The sequence below is a fragment of the Vicia villosa genome, linkage group LG2 (genome assembly GCF_029867415.1).
Source record: "Vicia villosa cultivar HV-30 ecotype Madison, WI linkage group LG2, Vvil1.0, whole genome shotgun sequence".
NCBI lineage: Eukaryota > Viridiplantae > Streptophyta > Magnoliopsida > Fabales > Fabaceae > Vicia > Vicia villosa.
The window spans coordinates 149,299,481-149,317,819 of record NC_081181.1 but is presented as its reverse complement, the minus strand read 5'-3'; the positions used below and the strand labels follow the sequence as shown (position 1 = coordinate 149,317,819).

At 35.8% G+C, this 18,339-nt stretch overlaps 1 protein-coding gene across 1 annotated transcript; it reads right to left on the bottom strand.

The window, feature by feature from the left end:
• Positions 1 to 10,270: 10,270 nt before the first annotated feature.
• Positions 10,271 to 17,284, bottom strand: LOC131652422 (uncharacterized). Its single transcript, XM_058922269.1, has 12 exons — positions 16,888 to 17,284; positions 15,427 to 15,545; positions 15,232 to 15,338; positions 15,061 to 15,148; positions 13,096 to 14,188; positions 12,925 to 12,979; positions 12,722 to 12,803; positions 12,477 to 12,557; positions 12,035 to 12,139; positions 11,896 to 11,945; positions 11,479 to 11,599; positions 10,271 to 10,686 (listed from the first exon to the last, which is right to left on the bottom strand). The coding sequence occupies exons 1-12, from the start codon at positions 17,093 to 17,095 to the stop codon at positions 10,606 to 10,608; spliced, it is 2,190 nt and encodes a 729-aa protein (XP_058778252.1). The 5' UTR covers positions 17,096 to 17,284; the 3' UTR covers positions 10,271 to 10,605.
• Positions 17,285 to 18,339: the final 1,055 nt, after the last annotated feature.

Here is an 18,339-nt window from a genome sequence, read left to right as displayed (position 1 = left end):
TTCAAGGGATCATTGGTTGGATTCTAAAGAGAACATGTATAGGTGAAAGGCTACCTCACCATGAGGATCACATTCGGAGAGCAAGACCAAAACAAGGAATAAAGGTTAAGTATTTAGTCATTGACACCCCATCTTCATATAATATGATTATTGGATGACCAGCCTTTAACCAGCTGGGAGCCGCTTTGTCTACCTCGTACCTATGCATGAAATACCCGCTCCCTAACAAGCAAGTAGGGGTCATTCACGGAGACCAGTATATCAACATAAATTGTTATGCAAAGAGCCTCAAATTAAAGAAATTGGTGTCTCCTAGGCGTGATGGCAAAAAAGGCCAACCTCAGAATAACACCACCCGAAGAATCAAGCAAGAACAAGGAAGTTTATCATCCATCCCCACAGCACGATGAAACTTGAAAGCGAGAAGAAATTCCTTTTTCTCATGAGCACTCATACAATCGTCTTGTTGTTGTTATTTATGCATGTGGTTGCTTTATCTTCTGTTATTTACTTAGCTAACATTCTTTTCGTGGGCGAGTGTTAAAACATTGTCGATTGTAAGAACAAGTTGTTAATTGGGATGCAATATTTTCCCTCTGAACCTCCTGAGGGGAAGGGTTTTTAACGAGGCGTCTCATCCTTGACTTATTTATGCAAGAAACCTAAGTTCACGAGAGAAAAACAACTACGTTCACTGGATCCCCCAAGGGTGGATCCTGGTTGCCTATAGAGGCAATTATATTTACTAGATCCCCTAAGGGTGAATCCTTACCGCCCATAGAGGAAATTACATTTGTTGGATACCCCATAGTTATATCCTTATCGCCCATAGTGGCAATTATGTTTACTGGATCTTCCACGGGTGTATCCTTGCCGCCCAGAATGTCAATTATATTTGTTGGATCTTCCATGAGTGTATCCTTTCCACTTATAGAGGCAATTATATTTGTTGGATCCAGGTCTATCCTTATCGCCCATAGTGACAATTATATTTGCTGGATCCTCCACGGGCGTATCCTTGTCGCCCATAGAGGCAATTATATTTGCTGGATACCCCAAGGGAGAATCCTTGCCACCCATAGAGGCAATCATATTATTGGATCCCCCAAGGATGGATCATTTTTTCCCAAAGAGGCAACCATGACCACAATGCGTCTAAAATGAAAAAAGGTAGAACGGTTAAACACTAAAAAAAAGTTAATATAAAGACGCCCCTTGAGGGGCGTCGCTATTCCAAAACATTTACAAAAACCCCCCAAGGGGGTAAAAAAGGAATACAACAAAAGACAAAAGCCACTAAGGGTGAACGTCATTCTTCGGGGATTTCCTCCTCAACAACAGACTTCGGCTGCACACTCCTAGGAGCCATCCTATCGGAACACGCCTTCCACATGAGAAAGGAAAGGTTCAGGTTCAAGAGGGGTTGTCCTCCTCATCCACCATCACCCCACCTTTCAGGACCTTGAAAGGATCTAAAGGGCTCAGATTTAAAGCAGTGTACTATAATTGGACTTGCTCCTTGGCCTATTCAAAAGATACACCGGCAGCTGACACCAGTTCATCGGTTAATTTCAAGACCTCCTTCTCCAAAAAAAATGTCGAACAAGAACTGCATCCAAAGAACTCTATAGATAATTTTTTTTCTTGGCATTTAGCTTGGGAATCCTTCTCCTCATTCTGTTAGAGGGACTACAATAGCCGCTGACTCTCATTATAGCCCTTCGTTTGCTCTTTAAGCCTCGACTCTAGGTTGCTTACGTCCTTGTCATACTGCCCCTACTCAACATCCTGAACACCAGCGCCCTTAGCAGAAGGGTATCTTTCATGTTCATGATAATTGAGGGAGATTGTGAACAAAGGGTCTGGTACTCTGTAGGGAACTCTTTTGAAACGAGGATGGCAAGCTTTTGAAGCGAAGAAGGTCAAGATTGACATCACTCCACCAGGGCGCAAGATTTGCGCCCCTAGTGGGCTCTGTCTCCTGACCAACAACAAAAGTAGACTCCTCTTCTAATCGTTGAGCTTTAGCTCCCGGCAACGTTGAGGCAAAAGTCTATTTTGCTCTTTTTTGCCCTATGAAAAGGAATTGGGTGAGGGCGTGTGAAAAGGAAAGATGTTTTAAACACTTTTCCCTTTTTAACGGAAAAAACCCTCGTGCTTGATGAATTGCGAAGTGACCTATTTGGCAAAGTCCTAGATTATGGTGCTCATTGCCTAACTAAATGGGTCGTCCAGACGAGAACCATTGGAGTCACCCATGTGATTTGTCCAACATAAAAGTTAATAAGAGAAAGTCCTTGTTTACTTTGGAAATATAGTCGGTCAATAACCTCCTTAATATGGGGAACAGTTAAGATCACGTCCAGGGGAGCCATAAACCCCAGACCTCAAGAATTCCTATAAATAGACTATCTTCAAGGGGATAAAGATCTCTCAAGTCATACACACTTACTACTATCAAACATTATTCAGAGAGAACTGTGCTTCGAGTAACCCTGACAACATCATTCTAACCGCCTGTCAGTAACCTAACAGCACTGGCTACTAGCAGGACCTCTTCGCTCACGTGAACCGGTCCCTTAAACAGCTTAAAACCACCGTACAAGACTACTCACCGTCATGAGCTAACTCACATTCAAACGTGCAATATACCTACAAGCGATTCTAAGTCTCCATACTTTTGTAGGAAGAACACGCAGACACCGGTATTTTTTTTGACAATACATACATCATTCTTCTCTGCTCTGTTATGTTCCATCAATCTAAATATAATTAAAAAATAAAATAGTATGTAAGAGGTTAAAATTTAAAAAAAAATTATATACTATATTTTTTAAAATTTTATTTTAATATTCTGCATTTAAAGTTATTCTATTATTTATTTATTTTTTATTATTAAATGTGTATACTTATTGATTTTTTTTATTTTTTGAAATTTTTGTATTCGATCTTGCGACTAATTTAAGAGGACAAATCCTATCATTCACTAGGATTGGTCCTTTAGAGCAGAGCTTTGTATGAATTGGCCTATCACAAGAATTGTTAGCACTTAGTTGAATTTGAACTCAAAACTTTAAGAGAGACACACTTTTAAGATCTAAGCCTCCACTACTAGACCAATTCTTAGAAATTAAAAAATAAGGTAATTAATGTTGCATTTTTTTAGCACTATATACACGTGTTCAATATAAAAACTATTTAAAACATTCTTTTTAGTTTTAAAAATAAAACTATTTAAAGTCATCTAACAAACACACATCCTTTTATGATTCAAGTTACAAACAAAAAGTTAGCAATTTTACTCTCTTTTTCTATAAAAGTAATATGACCAATTAGGAACTAGCTTAGAAGATAAGATGTCAAGAGATATAGGTAGCGGCGGCTATAGCCTATAGTTGTGGTGGGTGCAGATATAACTGAAAAAGGAAAAGTTATAGAATACATTAAGCAATCGGAAATTGCATAGGACTAGTAATATAAAAGTGTGAAGTGATTGTACATAAAATATCTGTACTGAATATTCTCTAATTAGTTTACGATTACTTTGGTTTGAAGAATGTGTGTTGCGTGGAAAACAAGAAAGAATTTTATCAAATAATCCGAATAAAAAACTTTCAAGTATTAAAGCACATGTTGATCTACCAAGGGTCGGTTCATACAAATGAAAAGAAATATTTGTAATTTAAAGAATTTTTTATTTTATTTATTATTTGAGTTAGGATTATATTCTTGTTTATGCTTTTTTTAAAGAATTGTTAATATTTTAGTTTTAAGATCATTAGAATAATTGTTTAAAACGAAAATTATTCAAATTGTTTAAAACGAAGATCATTAGACTAATTATTTAAAACGAAGATTATTCAAACTTGCATATTCAAATTGTGCAAATATATTACACCGAAATTATTAATCAAACTTTATGAAAATAATTTCGTGATGTGGAATCAACAAGTAGAAGGGATTATCATATCCCACAAACTCCACAAAGTGGATATGATAGGGTGACTAATGTTGTATAAGAAGATTATGTATCTTGGATAGTTCAAAATTTAGCCTTATTCATGGGCACTTGTCTACAACCTCTGAATTAATGCTTCCTCAAGATCTCTCATGCAAACACGCATATGAAGTTTGGGACAAAGTGCACAAACACTTCAATTCTCAAATTAAAGCTTGAATTCATCAATTAAGAATAGAATTGAAAACTACCAGGAAAGGGAGTCACTCAATTTTTAAGTATGTTCTTCGAGTTTGAACCATAGTTGATTCTCTTCTAGTCATTGTGATCCAATTTTTGAAAGAGATCAAATAGATGCAATACTTCAAGGTTTGATTGAGGAATATAACATTTTCAACATGATGATCTATGACAAAGGTGGAACTAATATATATATATATATATATATATATATATATATATATATATATAACGTTGGTGTTATTTTATATTTTTAAGAAGTATAATTGGACAAGTTCCGTTAAGAACTTTTCATTCCTACTGCAATTGCTAATGTTGCTCAGACCATAACTAACTCAAAGTTTCACATAATTGGTGGTTCATTTGGTTCTTATTATCATTTTCGTGGTAGAGCACACTCAACTCGTGGTAGAGGGCATGGAAGACATGTGTATAGCATAAGTAATAGGATAGCTTGTCAATCCTGCAACATGTATGGTCATTCAATTGTAGAGCGCATGCATAAATATGATGAGTACTTTGTGTGGATCTATGTGCTTACATGTAACAGTCAAGTTTTGATGACAACAATGCATCTACAAATATGAAGTACTCAAAGTCAACTGTCAACAAACATGAAAGAACTTAAACTCAATTAAACAGAAGTCCTAAAGATCTCTTCAAAAATAAAGGTGTGGAAGCTCGCTAGCTAGGTCTTGTCAGTTTGTCTGATTGAACAGAGTATTATAAAAAATAAGGTAGTAGCTTAAAAGTACTAAGGAAACTCTCTCTCTCTCTCTCTCTCTCTCTCTCTCTCTCTCTCACACACACACACACACACACAAAAACACTTTTCCTAAAATAAAAACATTTAAAAAAATTACTTGGAAGCTGTGTCAAATAACTTAGGAGCTCTAGAAATTTTTTTTCTAATTTAACCGATTAGCCCAATCGGTTAGAAAAGATCAAACTTATACCCAAATACATTTCTACATCGCCCAAACATTTGGCAAAGGGTCTATATCACAACCTTCCATTTTGAGAATCATAACGGTCATATTCTCAAATCTGTGTCATTGTTCAGTAACAAAATCACCAAACCTTGGTTCAGATAACCAAGCATTCTCGAATTTGAAGCTATTTCAAGGCCTATGCTGCTTTTATCACACAACACAACTTAACAAAATTGGTAGTGAAATGAAGTAGTACTTGTTAAAAATTTCTCCTTAGCTTCTAGAAATAAAATACACCAATCACTATTGGACATAGCTCTATCAAATTTTTATTAAACGACTTTATCTGTTCCAAGACTCTATAATCACGTAAAAGAATACCCTTCCATAGGAACATCCATTAACCCTGCATCTTGAACAGCTTGTCTAAACCCATTAATTAACCAGTTTGGCCTTTCCACTCTCCCTTTCTTTTCTTCTGAATAGAGAATATCATTAAAGTCTCGTAAAATACACCAAGTTAAGTTTGAACTTTCAGAAAGATTACAGATTAAATTCCACTAAGACCTTCTACAGGAGACTTCGGGATGCCCATAGAAGCATGTATGAACAATAATATCGATATGGTTACGAGAATAACTTTGAATGGAATAAGACGAAGAATTCTGCCATAAAACTGCCACTCCAACTCCCCGACCCTCACGATCAACAATAAAGCAACAGTCAAAACCCAAAAGATACCACAACTTTGTGCTTTTATTAGCATTACTTATTGACTCATACAGGAATAATACAGCTGGTTTATAGCTTCGGATGAGGTATTTTAAGTTAGGAATTGCGCTCAAATTACCCAGGCCCCGACAGTTCCAACTAATAACATTCATTTTTCTTGGCGGGCTTGATGAACAGTTTTGATATCAGAATTAGAAGTAGGTTGCATGGTCATGTCATTTCTAGTAACTACTTTTGTTCTCTCACCAGCATCCATAATCATAATGTCTTCCTTCACATTTCTAGCCAAATCTGAGTCCACCTTAGTTGGAGTTCCTTCTTCCACACGAATTCTTTTTTTCATGATCTTACCCGGAATAAGCAGATCCTCTGGACTCTAATTTTCTTCCTCTGACAGCATGTTTTTTGTCGGCATTTTGCGCCGAGCTTGGTTTTTCATTGAAATTTTGTTGACAGTAATTTTATTATTACTGCTTCCTACAGTTCTTTTCTTATTTGCAACTCCATCAATTTTGGTACCATTTTCAATTTGATTCCTTCCTAATATATGTGGCTTTGTGTCGGGAATTGGCAGCTTAGAGAATTCCTTATTCTGACCAAAACTTTTAGGATATTTCTCATTCCATCCTTATACCTTCTCAGGGGCCTCTAGTGCAATTCCTTTGTTTTTCATCTCCGAACGCACCACATTTTGTTTTTTAGAGGTATTTTCGGAGATGCATCTCCGAATTCACTTTTTTTTTCAAAATTACATGTGTTTCGAAGATGCATCTCCGAATAAAAATATTTTTTAATTTTTGGTATTTCAGAGATTCATCTCCGAATTGGGCTATATAATCAAATTCAACGCAGAAGCACACTCATTATTCTGTGTGTTGTTCAAACCTCATTCATTGCAACTCTCAAATATACACTCTCAAACTTCATTTCCATCCATTTTCACAAATATTACTCCATTCATTGCAACTCTTAACAACTCATTGCAACATCATTCAACTAATTTCTACACACTGAGTAAGTTTTTGAAAATTTATATTTCTATTTGTATGTGCATAAAAAGTTATTTATGACCCTTTATAGTTAATAGGTATTGTATAATGTTGGTTGTTTGAAGTTTAAATTATGTAAAAATGGCTTTTTTGGGTGACTGTGGTAGAAGCTCCAAAAATGAAGGTCGTAGGTCGTTTCGAAGATGCATATCCGAAAACACCTCTGAGGGGTTTCAGAGACGCATCTCCAAAATAATCAGAGTTTTTTTTAATTTTTCAAACCTGGCCTGTTATTGTCATTATTATTTTCCAGGAAAAATGTATGACAACCCGGAATGAGACTCAGCATGCCAACCCAAACTGCTTCGGCTCGGCGTGAGAGAGCTGAGCAAGCTACGAGGGATCGCGAACACCGTTGGGTACCACGAGAAAAAGTGAAGGGACCATCCACTTCTGCTCCCAAGAATTGTCTATCCCGTGCATCCTCATCCCAGGAGGCACTGAAGGAGATACATGTTTCTGCACACGAGGAGGTTTGTGTTCCTCAACTAATGAGGTTTGTATGCCGGCACCCGTGCATGTTACCTCGGCTTACCCAAGAGGACCCTCTGACTCCTTCCTCTTGATATATTACTCTGATCATGTCTCACGACATGTTTCCATTGGAGAGGTATATTTTTATTACACTTTTTAATTATAATTTTACTTTTTTTATTACACTTTTGTATTATACCTCCATCTTAATATTGATTTTTATTTTACAGGAGCAGACAGTACTAAAATCCGTGAACCACGCTCGCAAAATATTCACTCCGCATCATCCTGTTGCGAATTGGTTCAGGAATGGCATTATTGCCTCCGGACTTTCAGGATTCTGTTTTTCTGGTTACAACACCAATAGCCACGGAATGCGGGGGGCATTCGTAGATAGATTGCACAAGGAGCCGTCATTTTTCCACTTTCCAGTTTGAGAGATCACGATCATTCTGGATGACGTCGCCTGCCTGTTACACCTTCCTATCCGAGAGAGGCTCCTTAACCACTCCCGCATCACTCGTGATGTTGCCCTTCAGTGGATGGTTGAGTATTTGGGTGCTCAACCAGAGATGGTAGTTGAGCAGTGTTCCTCGACTAATAGGGCACGTGTGAAGTTCTCATTCTTGAAGGACCTTTATGACGACCACCTTATTGCAGCTGCTAATTCCGAGTCTGAGGGCGTCGACTTCTTTGTTCAGTATCACTATCAGTATGCTTTGAGGTGTTACTTCATGTACTTGGTTGACATGTCCCTTTTTCTGGACAAAAGTTCTAACTACGTGAATGTAACATACCTCTGGAACTTTATGGATTTAGATGCGGTGAGTGAGTGGAACTGGGGGGTCGGTTGTTTGGTATACATATACCAAAAGCTGAATGAAGGATATAACTAGAGGACGAGGCAGCTTACAGGCTCTTGCACGCTGCAGACGATACATTTCATTCCCACTATTAAATTTACTTTACTATTAATAATTTTTTTCTTACACGACTCTTATTTGTTTTTCAGGGATGAATCATTTCTCACTTCCACCGCATTCATGGATATACTCTTGATCTTGTCTATACGGAGGTATGCCGAGGGCTGCTATGTATCTCCCTCATAGAGAGAATCAGGATGTGCTGCCGTTCCGGGTGTATCTCAATCGGACTGTTCATGATCACATCCTATGGACGTCGTTCGAGGATCACAGAGAGGTTATCCCATTTGACTCCATCTCTTTGTACTCTAGGTGGCTGACATGTGGGGCTGACACTATGGTCTGGTATTTGCAGGAGTGATGCATGCGACAGTTTAACCATGTTCAAATCATACCCAGATCTCCATCTCAGGTTGCTCCTGACACCATTGTTCGTCGGGATCTCGATGAGATCTTCAATGATTAGGAGCATCATTTGGTGCCACAGGACTATCAGATGATGCAGGCATCCAACAATTGGCATTGTGTATATGGATACGTGACATGGTTCTACACAGTGTCACACCCTATCATGACACCTGATGCTCTTGGACGTCCACCTATGTCAGCTCATGAGGAGATTTTGGAGAACCAGCAGGTCGAAGATGACCAAGCCACTGATGTCTTGTCGATCTGTCAGCGGATACAGGCGACAGGGCAGGAGGCTCTGGACTTAGGGATCGTTGAGAGGGGCGGACCTGGGGCGGTGGCCATCATGAAGAGGATGGTTAGCGAGACAGGGACTGCAGTGGAATACAGAAGACAGAGGAGGGGTGAGGATTAAGCGTACGCATTAGGCCATTATGTTAAATATAGAAAGTTTGTTAAAAATTTGTATATTGTATTGAAAAATTATAATTTGTGTATTGTGTTGAAAAATTGTGTATTGATTCGAGTCTATAATTATTATTTTTTATTTACTTTTTCAATACAACCTTTCTATATATGGTTTTTCGACATATAGAAAGTTACATTTAGGGCACAAGTTATAATTATATTTAAGTTAAGTAAATACTCCCTTCGTCTTATAATGAGTGATTCAGCATACCATTTATACATATTAAAAAAAGTGTATAAAAATAAGATAGAAAATATTATTTTTACTATGATACCCTTATCGTACCGTTATTATTTAATGGAAATGGTAAGCTTTTAATAATTAGAAGGTAGAATTAAAAATAATATATTGAAAATTGAAACGAATCAATCATTTGAGACATCGTTTTATTTCAAATGAATCACTTACGCAAGGAATAACAAATACTCAATTCCTATTTATAAAAAAATTTAAAATTTTTAAATTCATTGAATAATTAATGTATTTAACTTATATATAGTCTAAATACATCATTTATAAGAAAAAAATCAAAATTTAATTATAAATAGAAGTGGAGGAAGTAGACGGGAAGTAGACATCGTTGTATTATACCTCCATAAATGTGTTTATTAGACATAAAATAAGAAGCAAAAACTAATGAATTTCTTATTAGATAGAGTTAATTAAAATTAATTAAAATTAATAAACTAAAAAGACCAGCTATCTCAAAAATTAATTTAAAACAATAATTTATATTCAAATATTTTTGCGCTAAAAACTCTGACGTCAAACTATACATATTCTTTTTTATATTTATTTTTGGTACAAATTGTACACATTTTATAATATAAAAAAAAAAACATTTATCATAACTAATACTCTTGAATACATCTATTCATCTTGTAGTATTGCAAATAACTTGCTATGCTACGATGAAACATTTTGCAAACATACATAGCACTTTACTTTAACATTCTTAAGTTCTTACAAGCGACTACAAAGGGTTATGGGAAAATAATAATGGAATCCTTTTAATCTGAAATTATGAAATCCTTTTAATCTGAAATTTTGAATATCATGCACTTCTTCCCCTATCAGTCAACATCTAACTTGCAAGTTAACAACAATATCCATAAATTACTGGCTTTTTACATCAATATCACCCACAACAACGTTGGTGAGATGGCAGTAAAATTGTGGGCTGTGCTTTTACTCTACTAAATCTGCACAGCCAATCAGCACAGAATGCGTTTGAAGCTCATAAAGATGAGGGTTGTGGTCACAACAAGGACCTGGCACTGTGGTACACTATTTACTTCCAATATTTACAAAGTAACTTAACCTAACATCACATAAATGACATGAGGAAATAGGTTACTGTAATTATGGGATACAAAAGTTATGGCCAAGAATTATAAAACAAGCTTCTAACTTATGAAATTCACATCACTATACACTTTTCTTTGGATTTTGCATCAGGCTTGGGAGATGAAGATGGATTCCTTACTGTGCTCCTTGCCACCTGCAAATAGCATTTACTAAGAAATTGATAAAATTTTCAAATTCAAATATAACCCGTGTAGTCAAAACCAATGCTTTTATAAGTATGATACGATCTGGTATCTACTACTTAATCATAAAGATCTAATTAATTTGTGCACTCACACCTCCCTTATTGTTTTCCCACACCACCAACTGACAAGACCTATTTTATTTTTTTCCCCAAATTACAATTGCCATAGCAGCCGTTTATCTCTCTTCTCCAATTTAATTTCCTTCTTCCTTCCACCAAGCAAGCACTCCCTGATATCCATTTTCAAATAACAAAGGGATTCAATTCCAAATTTAGTTCCAATTCTAAATTCTACTTTCATTTCCAATATTTTTGTTATTTTTCATTATAGGCTTTCAATCAATGGCTTCAACCAGAAGAAGATGGTGTTAAAAAATTCAAGGCCAAGTCCAAGAATATGGTCCTTTTCACACATATTCTCTAATTTACGGCGGTGGTGTCATACAAAACAAGTTCCGTTTGTGATTGTGGTAGTGAGAAGAAAGATTTGGTGTGGGTAGGCTAGCATTATCCCTAGTGTGCCTAGTTGATCTAATGGTATAAAATGGTAGTGCATGGTGCATGACTTGATTCACGAGTCTTTTGCTCAACTAACAAATGCCGATACTGTTAGGCGGGATATCATATTCCGAATTCGAACCCGGTACTTCATAGTTGTGTGAGTTTTTAGTGGTTATTACCACTTCGTCTATAGACACGAAAAAGAAACCTTTTCTTATAAGTTTGCAAAATAATCTTTACCTGGGGACCTGTGACCAATCTGGAACTACCACTAGTGGATGATGGTGTTTGTTGATTTTGTCGTGGTGGCTGCTGCTCAAACTCTTGTTGTTGCAAGGCTATTGCTAGTTGAAAATCAGAACTGTCACAGTTACAGAGAAGATTCAGTTTTACTAAACCATTTAGAATAGTGAAAATTGTAACTAAGTCAATAATAATAGTTTAAGTTTCATGTTTGGACTTCTTTTTTTATGGGAATAACTTTTTGCAAAGGCGCTCTCAAGAAGCTTTATAAAGAAGTTTTTTTGACCCAAAAGTTAGCAAATCCAAAACACGCACTGACATCACTAAGGATGCTTATTTAGTGAATATCATTTTTTGGAGGGGGCAAATTATAAATGTTCGTATATGTAATAATAACAAGTTCAGAAACTCAACTTGATATCTAAGCCTGCCTGTGCTGCACTATCTATGCTGGCAAGATAGTCCTGAAACATGTCAAGTTATCTTTAAATCAACGAAAATTTGTTTTCAAGATTAGATATTTGCATTTTTTTAAGGAAAACAAATTACGTACAGCAGTGCTGGTCATGACATTGTTCTCATCCCAGGTGTTATTTTCATGGCTTTCTACCTTGAATTCCTTGAAATTGCCAGTCATAAACAATGTATCACCATTGACCTGAAAAATCAGTCAGTATGTCAAAAACTTCTATGTCTTCAATTTAATTCAATATTTCACAAAAACAAAATATTTTATTAAGACACTGTCATGCAGAATTTACTCAATAATCAGGAAAAGCTAAAAAAAACACGTGTAAAACTTAAGAGCTATCCAAGAGAAGCTCAAATTACCAAGCAGGAAAACTTTTAGTTTTCTGAACATTCAACTGATAATATCATCATCTTAATTATAAACTACCATCAGATTTAACATAGAAAGGAAAGAGAAGAAAATAGTAACATTTTAAGATGACATGAGTGACTAAGGTCTGGAAACTAGAGTAATTGTGTTTTACCTCATTCAGTTTTTCCCAAACCAGATCAGGCTGATTTATGTAGCCTTGGTCTGTAGCTAGAAGATAAAGTTCACCCTCAAGCTGTGAATAGAAGAGAATAATTTTAGGATTGAAAAGAAATATTATGAAAGACAGAGAGCCAAAAAAAATTCCCCAATGAAAAAATGTGCTGTTTGGGGTAGTCGATATCATTTTCATTAATCCAAATGACCAAAGAAATGAGCCTTTTAAAGCTTTGTGCTCACCTTAAACATGGTGCTGAAATGATTGTTTCGGAAAAAAACACATAACTCACGCTCTTTAAGACCATCTTGTAGGCAGAAAAGCCTACAAAAACATTGATGGTTTATAATATTTAAAGTAAAATTCTTGAGCCAGTGAAGAAAAAATATATAAATCTGGGAATTAGTTCAAGAACTTTGAACCGATAAGACAATATGTAACATACCCGTAAAATGTCAATTGACTGGCATTATTCCTCAAAAAATTCTTGATATGTTCTCCTAAGACCAATAAAAAACAAGGATATCATTTATTATCAAGATAATAATAAATGCTTTTCTAAGAAAATAATATTCCAATCAGATTAGATCCGTTTCCAAGATATAGCAAGATTGACCTTGTTCTGGAGTAATTTCTTCCTTAGCCCTTAGATCCAGAGCAGATAAGGTGCTTTTGTCAGCCTGTTCCTGAAGCACCACCTCACCTTCATAAACAGGCTCACGATCCTCAAGATTTCCAGTTCTTGTATCCAATACACATTCCTCTCCTTCGTACAAGGGCTCACTCCTATCAACAGTTGAAGGGAATGCTCCAGAAGCATCAGTTTGATGAAATCTGATATTAGAAGAATCCGAATTCGTATGGCTTGCAGATAAGCATGGTCCACCTGTTGCATCAAGTCCTTGAGATTCATCTGAAACTTCATGATCTATAGTTGTAATAAGAGAGGGCTCATTGTGAACCTTTTCATCCCCCCTAGAACCATCTGCAAAGTTCTCAAATAAAGAAACAGAATATTTTTCAGGAGAAAGAACTGCAACACTCTCATTCTGAACCAATGCATCAAGGTTATGCTTCTCAAATACATCATTTTGCTTAATAGATTCTTCAGGTCCCATAGAAGTTAATTGATGGAAGCCACTTACGGCATCATTCTTTGAGGACAAGTTAGTTGTTTCCCCCAGTGTAGATGTAGAAGATGTATGTTCATTATAGTCTTTGCTAGAAGCAGTGCAAACATCAGGTATGGAGGTTTCCGATTCATGGTAGTCATTGCTTTCTTCACCAGTGTTCTTTCTTAAGTTATCTTCAGAATCCACGGTTACAGCCTGTTTGTTACACGTATTGCCGTCCGTACCAACAGAAACTTCTCCCTTGTTATCATTTGCATGACCCTCAACAAGATCACTCATTGAAGCTTCAGACATCTTCAAGGCTCTCAACAACTGTTCTTCTTCTTCAAGATCACCTTTTCTTGGTGCCTGATCAGAAACAGAATGTGGAGAATCATCAAAAGACATAGCCTTTGAAAGACTAGGAGAAGGAACTCCAAGAGCAGCAGTTGTTGCAGCCACAAAATCAACACAATCTTCTTCTTCTTCTGGGTTATTTTTTGGAAGGGTTTCAATGTTCCGTGTTTCAAGAGAAACAAGCTCTCCCATAAGGGCATTATAGGACTTCGATCCAATTGCAGTTGCAGTATCATGATCCTGTTTCACAAGCACATGAAGAATTGGATATGAAACAAACACATCATAAATAATAAATAAATCCTTCGTGTTTGAAGAAAAACAAAAATAACATTTTAGTGATCTTTGAGGTGATTATTCAAAAAGATCACTCAGTCATTTAAAATTTACAGCGAACAATGAGTCGTACGTACCAATTAATCAAAACACAAAAAAATAGAACCAACATGAATGGAGGTCAAATTAATTTAGGATATCACACAACAAGGCCACTGACACGGCATTTTTAGTTTTCAAAGAACTAACTGAGTTGCAGACTGCTGCATAAATCCTATAAATACAAGAAAATGACTCTGATGAAACCTAATGACTCATTTATCAAAACTTACAGCAAACAATGAGTCTTGCGCACCAAGTAATCAAAACAGAACCAACATGGATGGAGGCCAGATTAATTTAGGATATCACACAACGAGGCCACTGACACATCATTTCTAATTTTCAAAGAACCAACTGCGTTTGCAGACTGCTGCATAAATCCTATAAATACAAGAAAATGACCCTGATGAAACCTAATGACTCATTTATAGACCATTCTGAAATCAAATCTAGTTAGCAACATCAAAATGGATGCAGTACAAAAGCGTGAAATGGCTAAAAAAGGGGTGTGGTATGACCAATAGGATACCGATGAAAATTTTTGGAATTCGCTTGTTCTTAGACTAACATTGACAGACAAAAATATGTTGCATCTCATTTTACACACAGGATTTCTAGGGCACATTAGAACTTGTCTAACATTTGGCAAGGGAGCAATCTTCTAGAATTTCTCTAATTCATATGACAACATAGATGATAGAACTAATTAATTAAGATTGCGGTAAACAAAACACCTGCGGATCAACTATCCAGCCATGATACAAAGGGATGTCCAGCAAATCAAATATGGCACACTCTGAAGTGAATTCAAAATCATCTATTCTGCAATTGATATGTAACTTTGGTGAGAACTTCAAAATTGATGATGGATGCAAACAGCTTACAAATAAATAAATGACCCTGACCTTGTAAATTTTAGATTTACATCAATTCCGGTGGCAAGCCTAGGGAGCAAATCAATTGCATCAGAAATATTCTGCTGTTGATTTTCAACATAGCCTGCATCTTTGTTCTGTAAGACGATAAAAAAAATTGTTAGATGAACCTAAATCGCGAAATAGTGATGTCATGCCGCCAATGATTACAAACCCAATCCTTACATTCACATTACTATTTGAATCAATCAATCGTTCGGCAACCAATGAAAGCAACTTCTCCTGTGAGACTTCAGCCACATCCGGGCTCAAACCTAACTGGTTTCGTAGCAGAAGAACATTACCTGCAGCAAAGCAATATAAACAGTGAGGTATGAAAAATAAACAAGCAAAATAAAACAAATATTGCAAACAACTCTCCAAAGTATAAAAGTTTAGAGCATCGGCTTGTTACCAATCCTACAATCCAGATAATACAAAAAACGGAAAAATAAGTAAAGCAAAATAGGAACTAAAAAGACTATTGACATATAGCAAGATACCTACAAAGGTGACATGACGAGAAAAAAAATCTACATTTGTCAATTGATCTAATAAGAAATATCTGACTAGATTTGAAATGGAGAACATTAAAAGGTCAGAAAAACCACAGGAGAATGACAAGATAAGACTAATCACAAAAAATTACATAGAACTTATATTTTTGGAGTCTTCAAGTAAATCCCATTAGTATTAATATTAGGAGTTTCGGCAATATCCCCAAAATGCTTATTGATGGATGATTGGCATATATAATAATATGCATCAAGTGCCAACCTATGAAGCACAGACACCGGAAATTAGACATCAACACTGACACGTCGACACATGTAATAATTTGAAAAAATTAATAAATTAAACGTAATAACAAGCATTGGTGTATGTTTCGTACACGGACACTGACTTGGACACATCTTTTTTAATAAGCGTCGGTGCTACATAGGTGCCAACTAATTCGTTCAAAACATGAAACACTAATTCCATTCAAGCATGAACAGAGCAAGAAATTTTGGTATCATGAATCAAACAAACATTGAAATTATGAATAACATGGACAGAGTATATCTTGCATAAACTATCATTTTATCATTTCTTTGATGCTCATGAAAATTTATAAAAAAAAAAAAGTATATTGATTTTGTTGCAATATGTAAGACAGAAACTGTTGCGCGTTTTCAAAGATACACGTGAGGAAAACAGAAGTAGCAGGTGTCATTGCATTGCAGCAACTAATATGTGCCAATGCCAAAAACAGCTAATTGACATTCCAATTAAACTCGCAGAAATTTCACTTATAGATTCAATTCAGTTATAAGTAAGGTAAGAATGAATGAATTGAAAAATATTCAAGCTATGATACATGTTGATAATGAGAAATCAATTGGAAATTGAAAAGAAATACGAAATCATATCCTATGTCTATTATCTATCAACAATTATCAGTAACTAGTGAGAAATCGATAATAATAATAATAATAATTATCTATAATCGAATATCCGTAACCTAATATACTCTTCAGTGTTATTGCAATTTATAAAGCGAATAACGAAAAATCGATTAACATGCGATTTGAGAAATCGAATTGAATAATAGCAATAAAAGCAAGAAATGGATAGAAGAAACCCTAGGATGCGAAATGCACTGACAAATAGCGAGAAGAGGACAAGGTCCATTGTCGTTTTGAAGAACGATCGGAGTAGTGCGTCCAAGAAATTGAATCGTTTTCGTTTTGTGAATAAAATCCTTCACTGGAGAAAGCTGTTGCTGTTCCTGTTGAAGTTGATGCTGAAGATCGTGATTTTGATTCTGAGGCTCTTCCGATGGGGAAGAAGACGGTGATGCCGCCGTGTCCATGGAGATTGGTGTGTATGTACGTTATTGACAGAGAAGAGAGATTAATGGGGTGTTATTAGAAATTAATAAGACAGAAAGAAAGAAAGATAATCCAATTTTGTTATTGTGTTAGTTATAGGAGTGTTACGGAATCCGCGTGGTAAAGTTTCTCTGTTTGTTGTTTGTTCCGCCACTACTAGATGCGAATGTCAAACCACTCTCTCGTTGTTTTATTTGTTTTTTATTTTTGTGGGGGTTATTATATTATTTTATTTTATTGTGGTTGCGTCATTAACTAAACCTTAGTTTTTGGGCGTGTGCTTGTTTTGTTCCTTGAGAAACTCATAAAAATACATTTATTTATGACTTTTCTTGTACAAGTAAGAAGAGGAAAGAAAAAACTAGAAGATTATCTAAAAAATAAAGTTCCACTAGTATGAGTTAGCTGAAGTGCTTGATGATTCTAATAGGATGTTCCGAAAAAGGATGGTATGTCATATCATTATTAGTCTTATGTTTTGTTACATATTCAGCATAACCATTATTTATCATAAAAGTATGAAATATTTGAACTCATCATTCTCTAGAGAGAAACTCTTTAATATTGTGAAGAATCGTGACATAGTGATGTCAAACATTAACATATTTTGAGATAAGCTTGATAGTAGAGTTAGAGTCGAAATAATACATCAAGTATGTAATGTCAAGTTCTCAAGTTATACACAAGCCATGGAATAGCACCATCAACTCAGCATGAAGGATGTTGGAATAAGCGATAATACTCGCAAAATGGTGAACCCAAGCACCGTCAATATTTCAGATCAATCCACCAAAACCCGAGACGTCAAGATTACCGAGACTATTGTCACCAACACTCAAATTCGCATTACTACATTTGTGTGAATTTCGCGTGATCGTTCTCGTTGGATGAGATATATTATGCTTGAAAAAAATTTAACTAACAAATTAGCATAATTCGTTGTGATTAGTTTCAAAGTATAGGAAGATATCACTTCAATCGCGAGACAAAGTTTGTTCCTAGCGCACCACAACCACCAACAATAAACCAAAAAGATAGAGCCATCATTGATGTCATGTCTAATCCAATCATATAAGCTACCATATTGGATGGAAGCATATTAGGTCTAACATGTCAATATATTTTCCAAACGTGAGTAGTGAATTCATAGTCTCTCGGGTAGTGTAGAGTCGTCTCGACGTCTGGATTGCATCTAGAACAGAGATCCGTCTGGAGCATACCACAA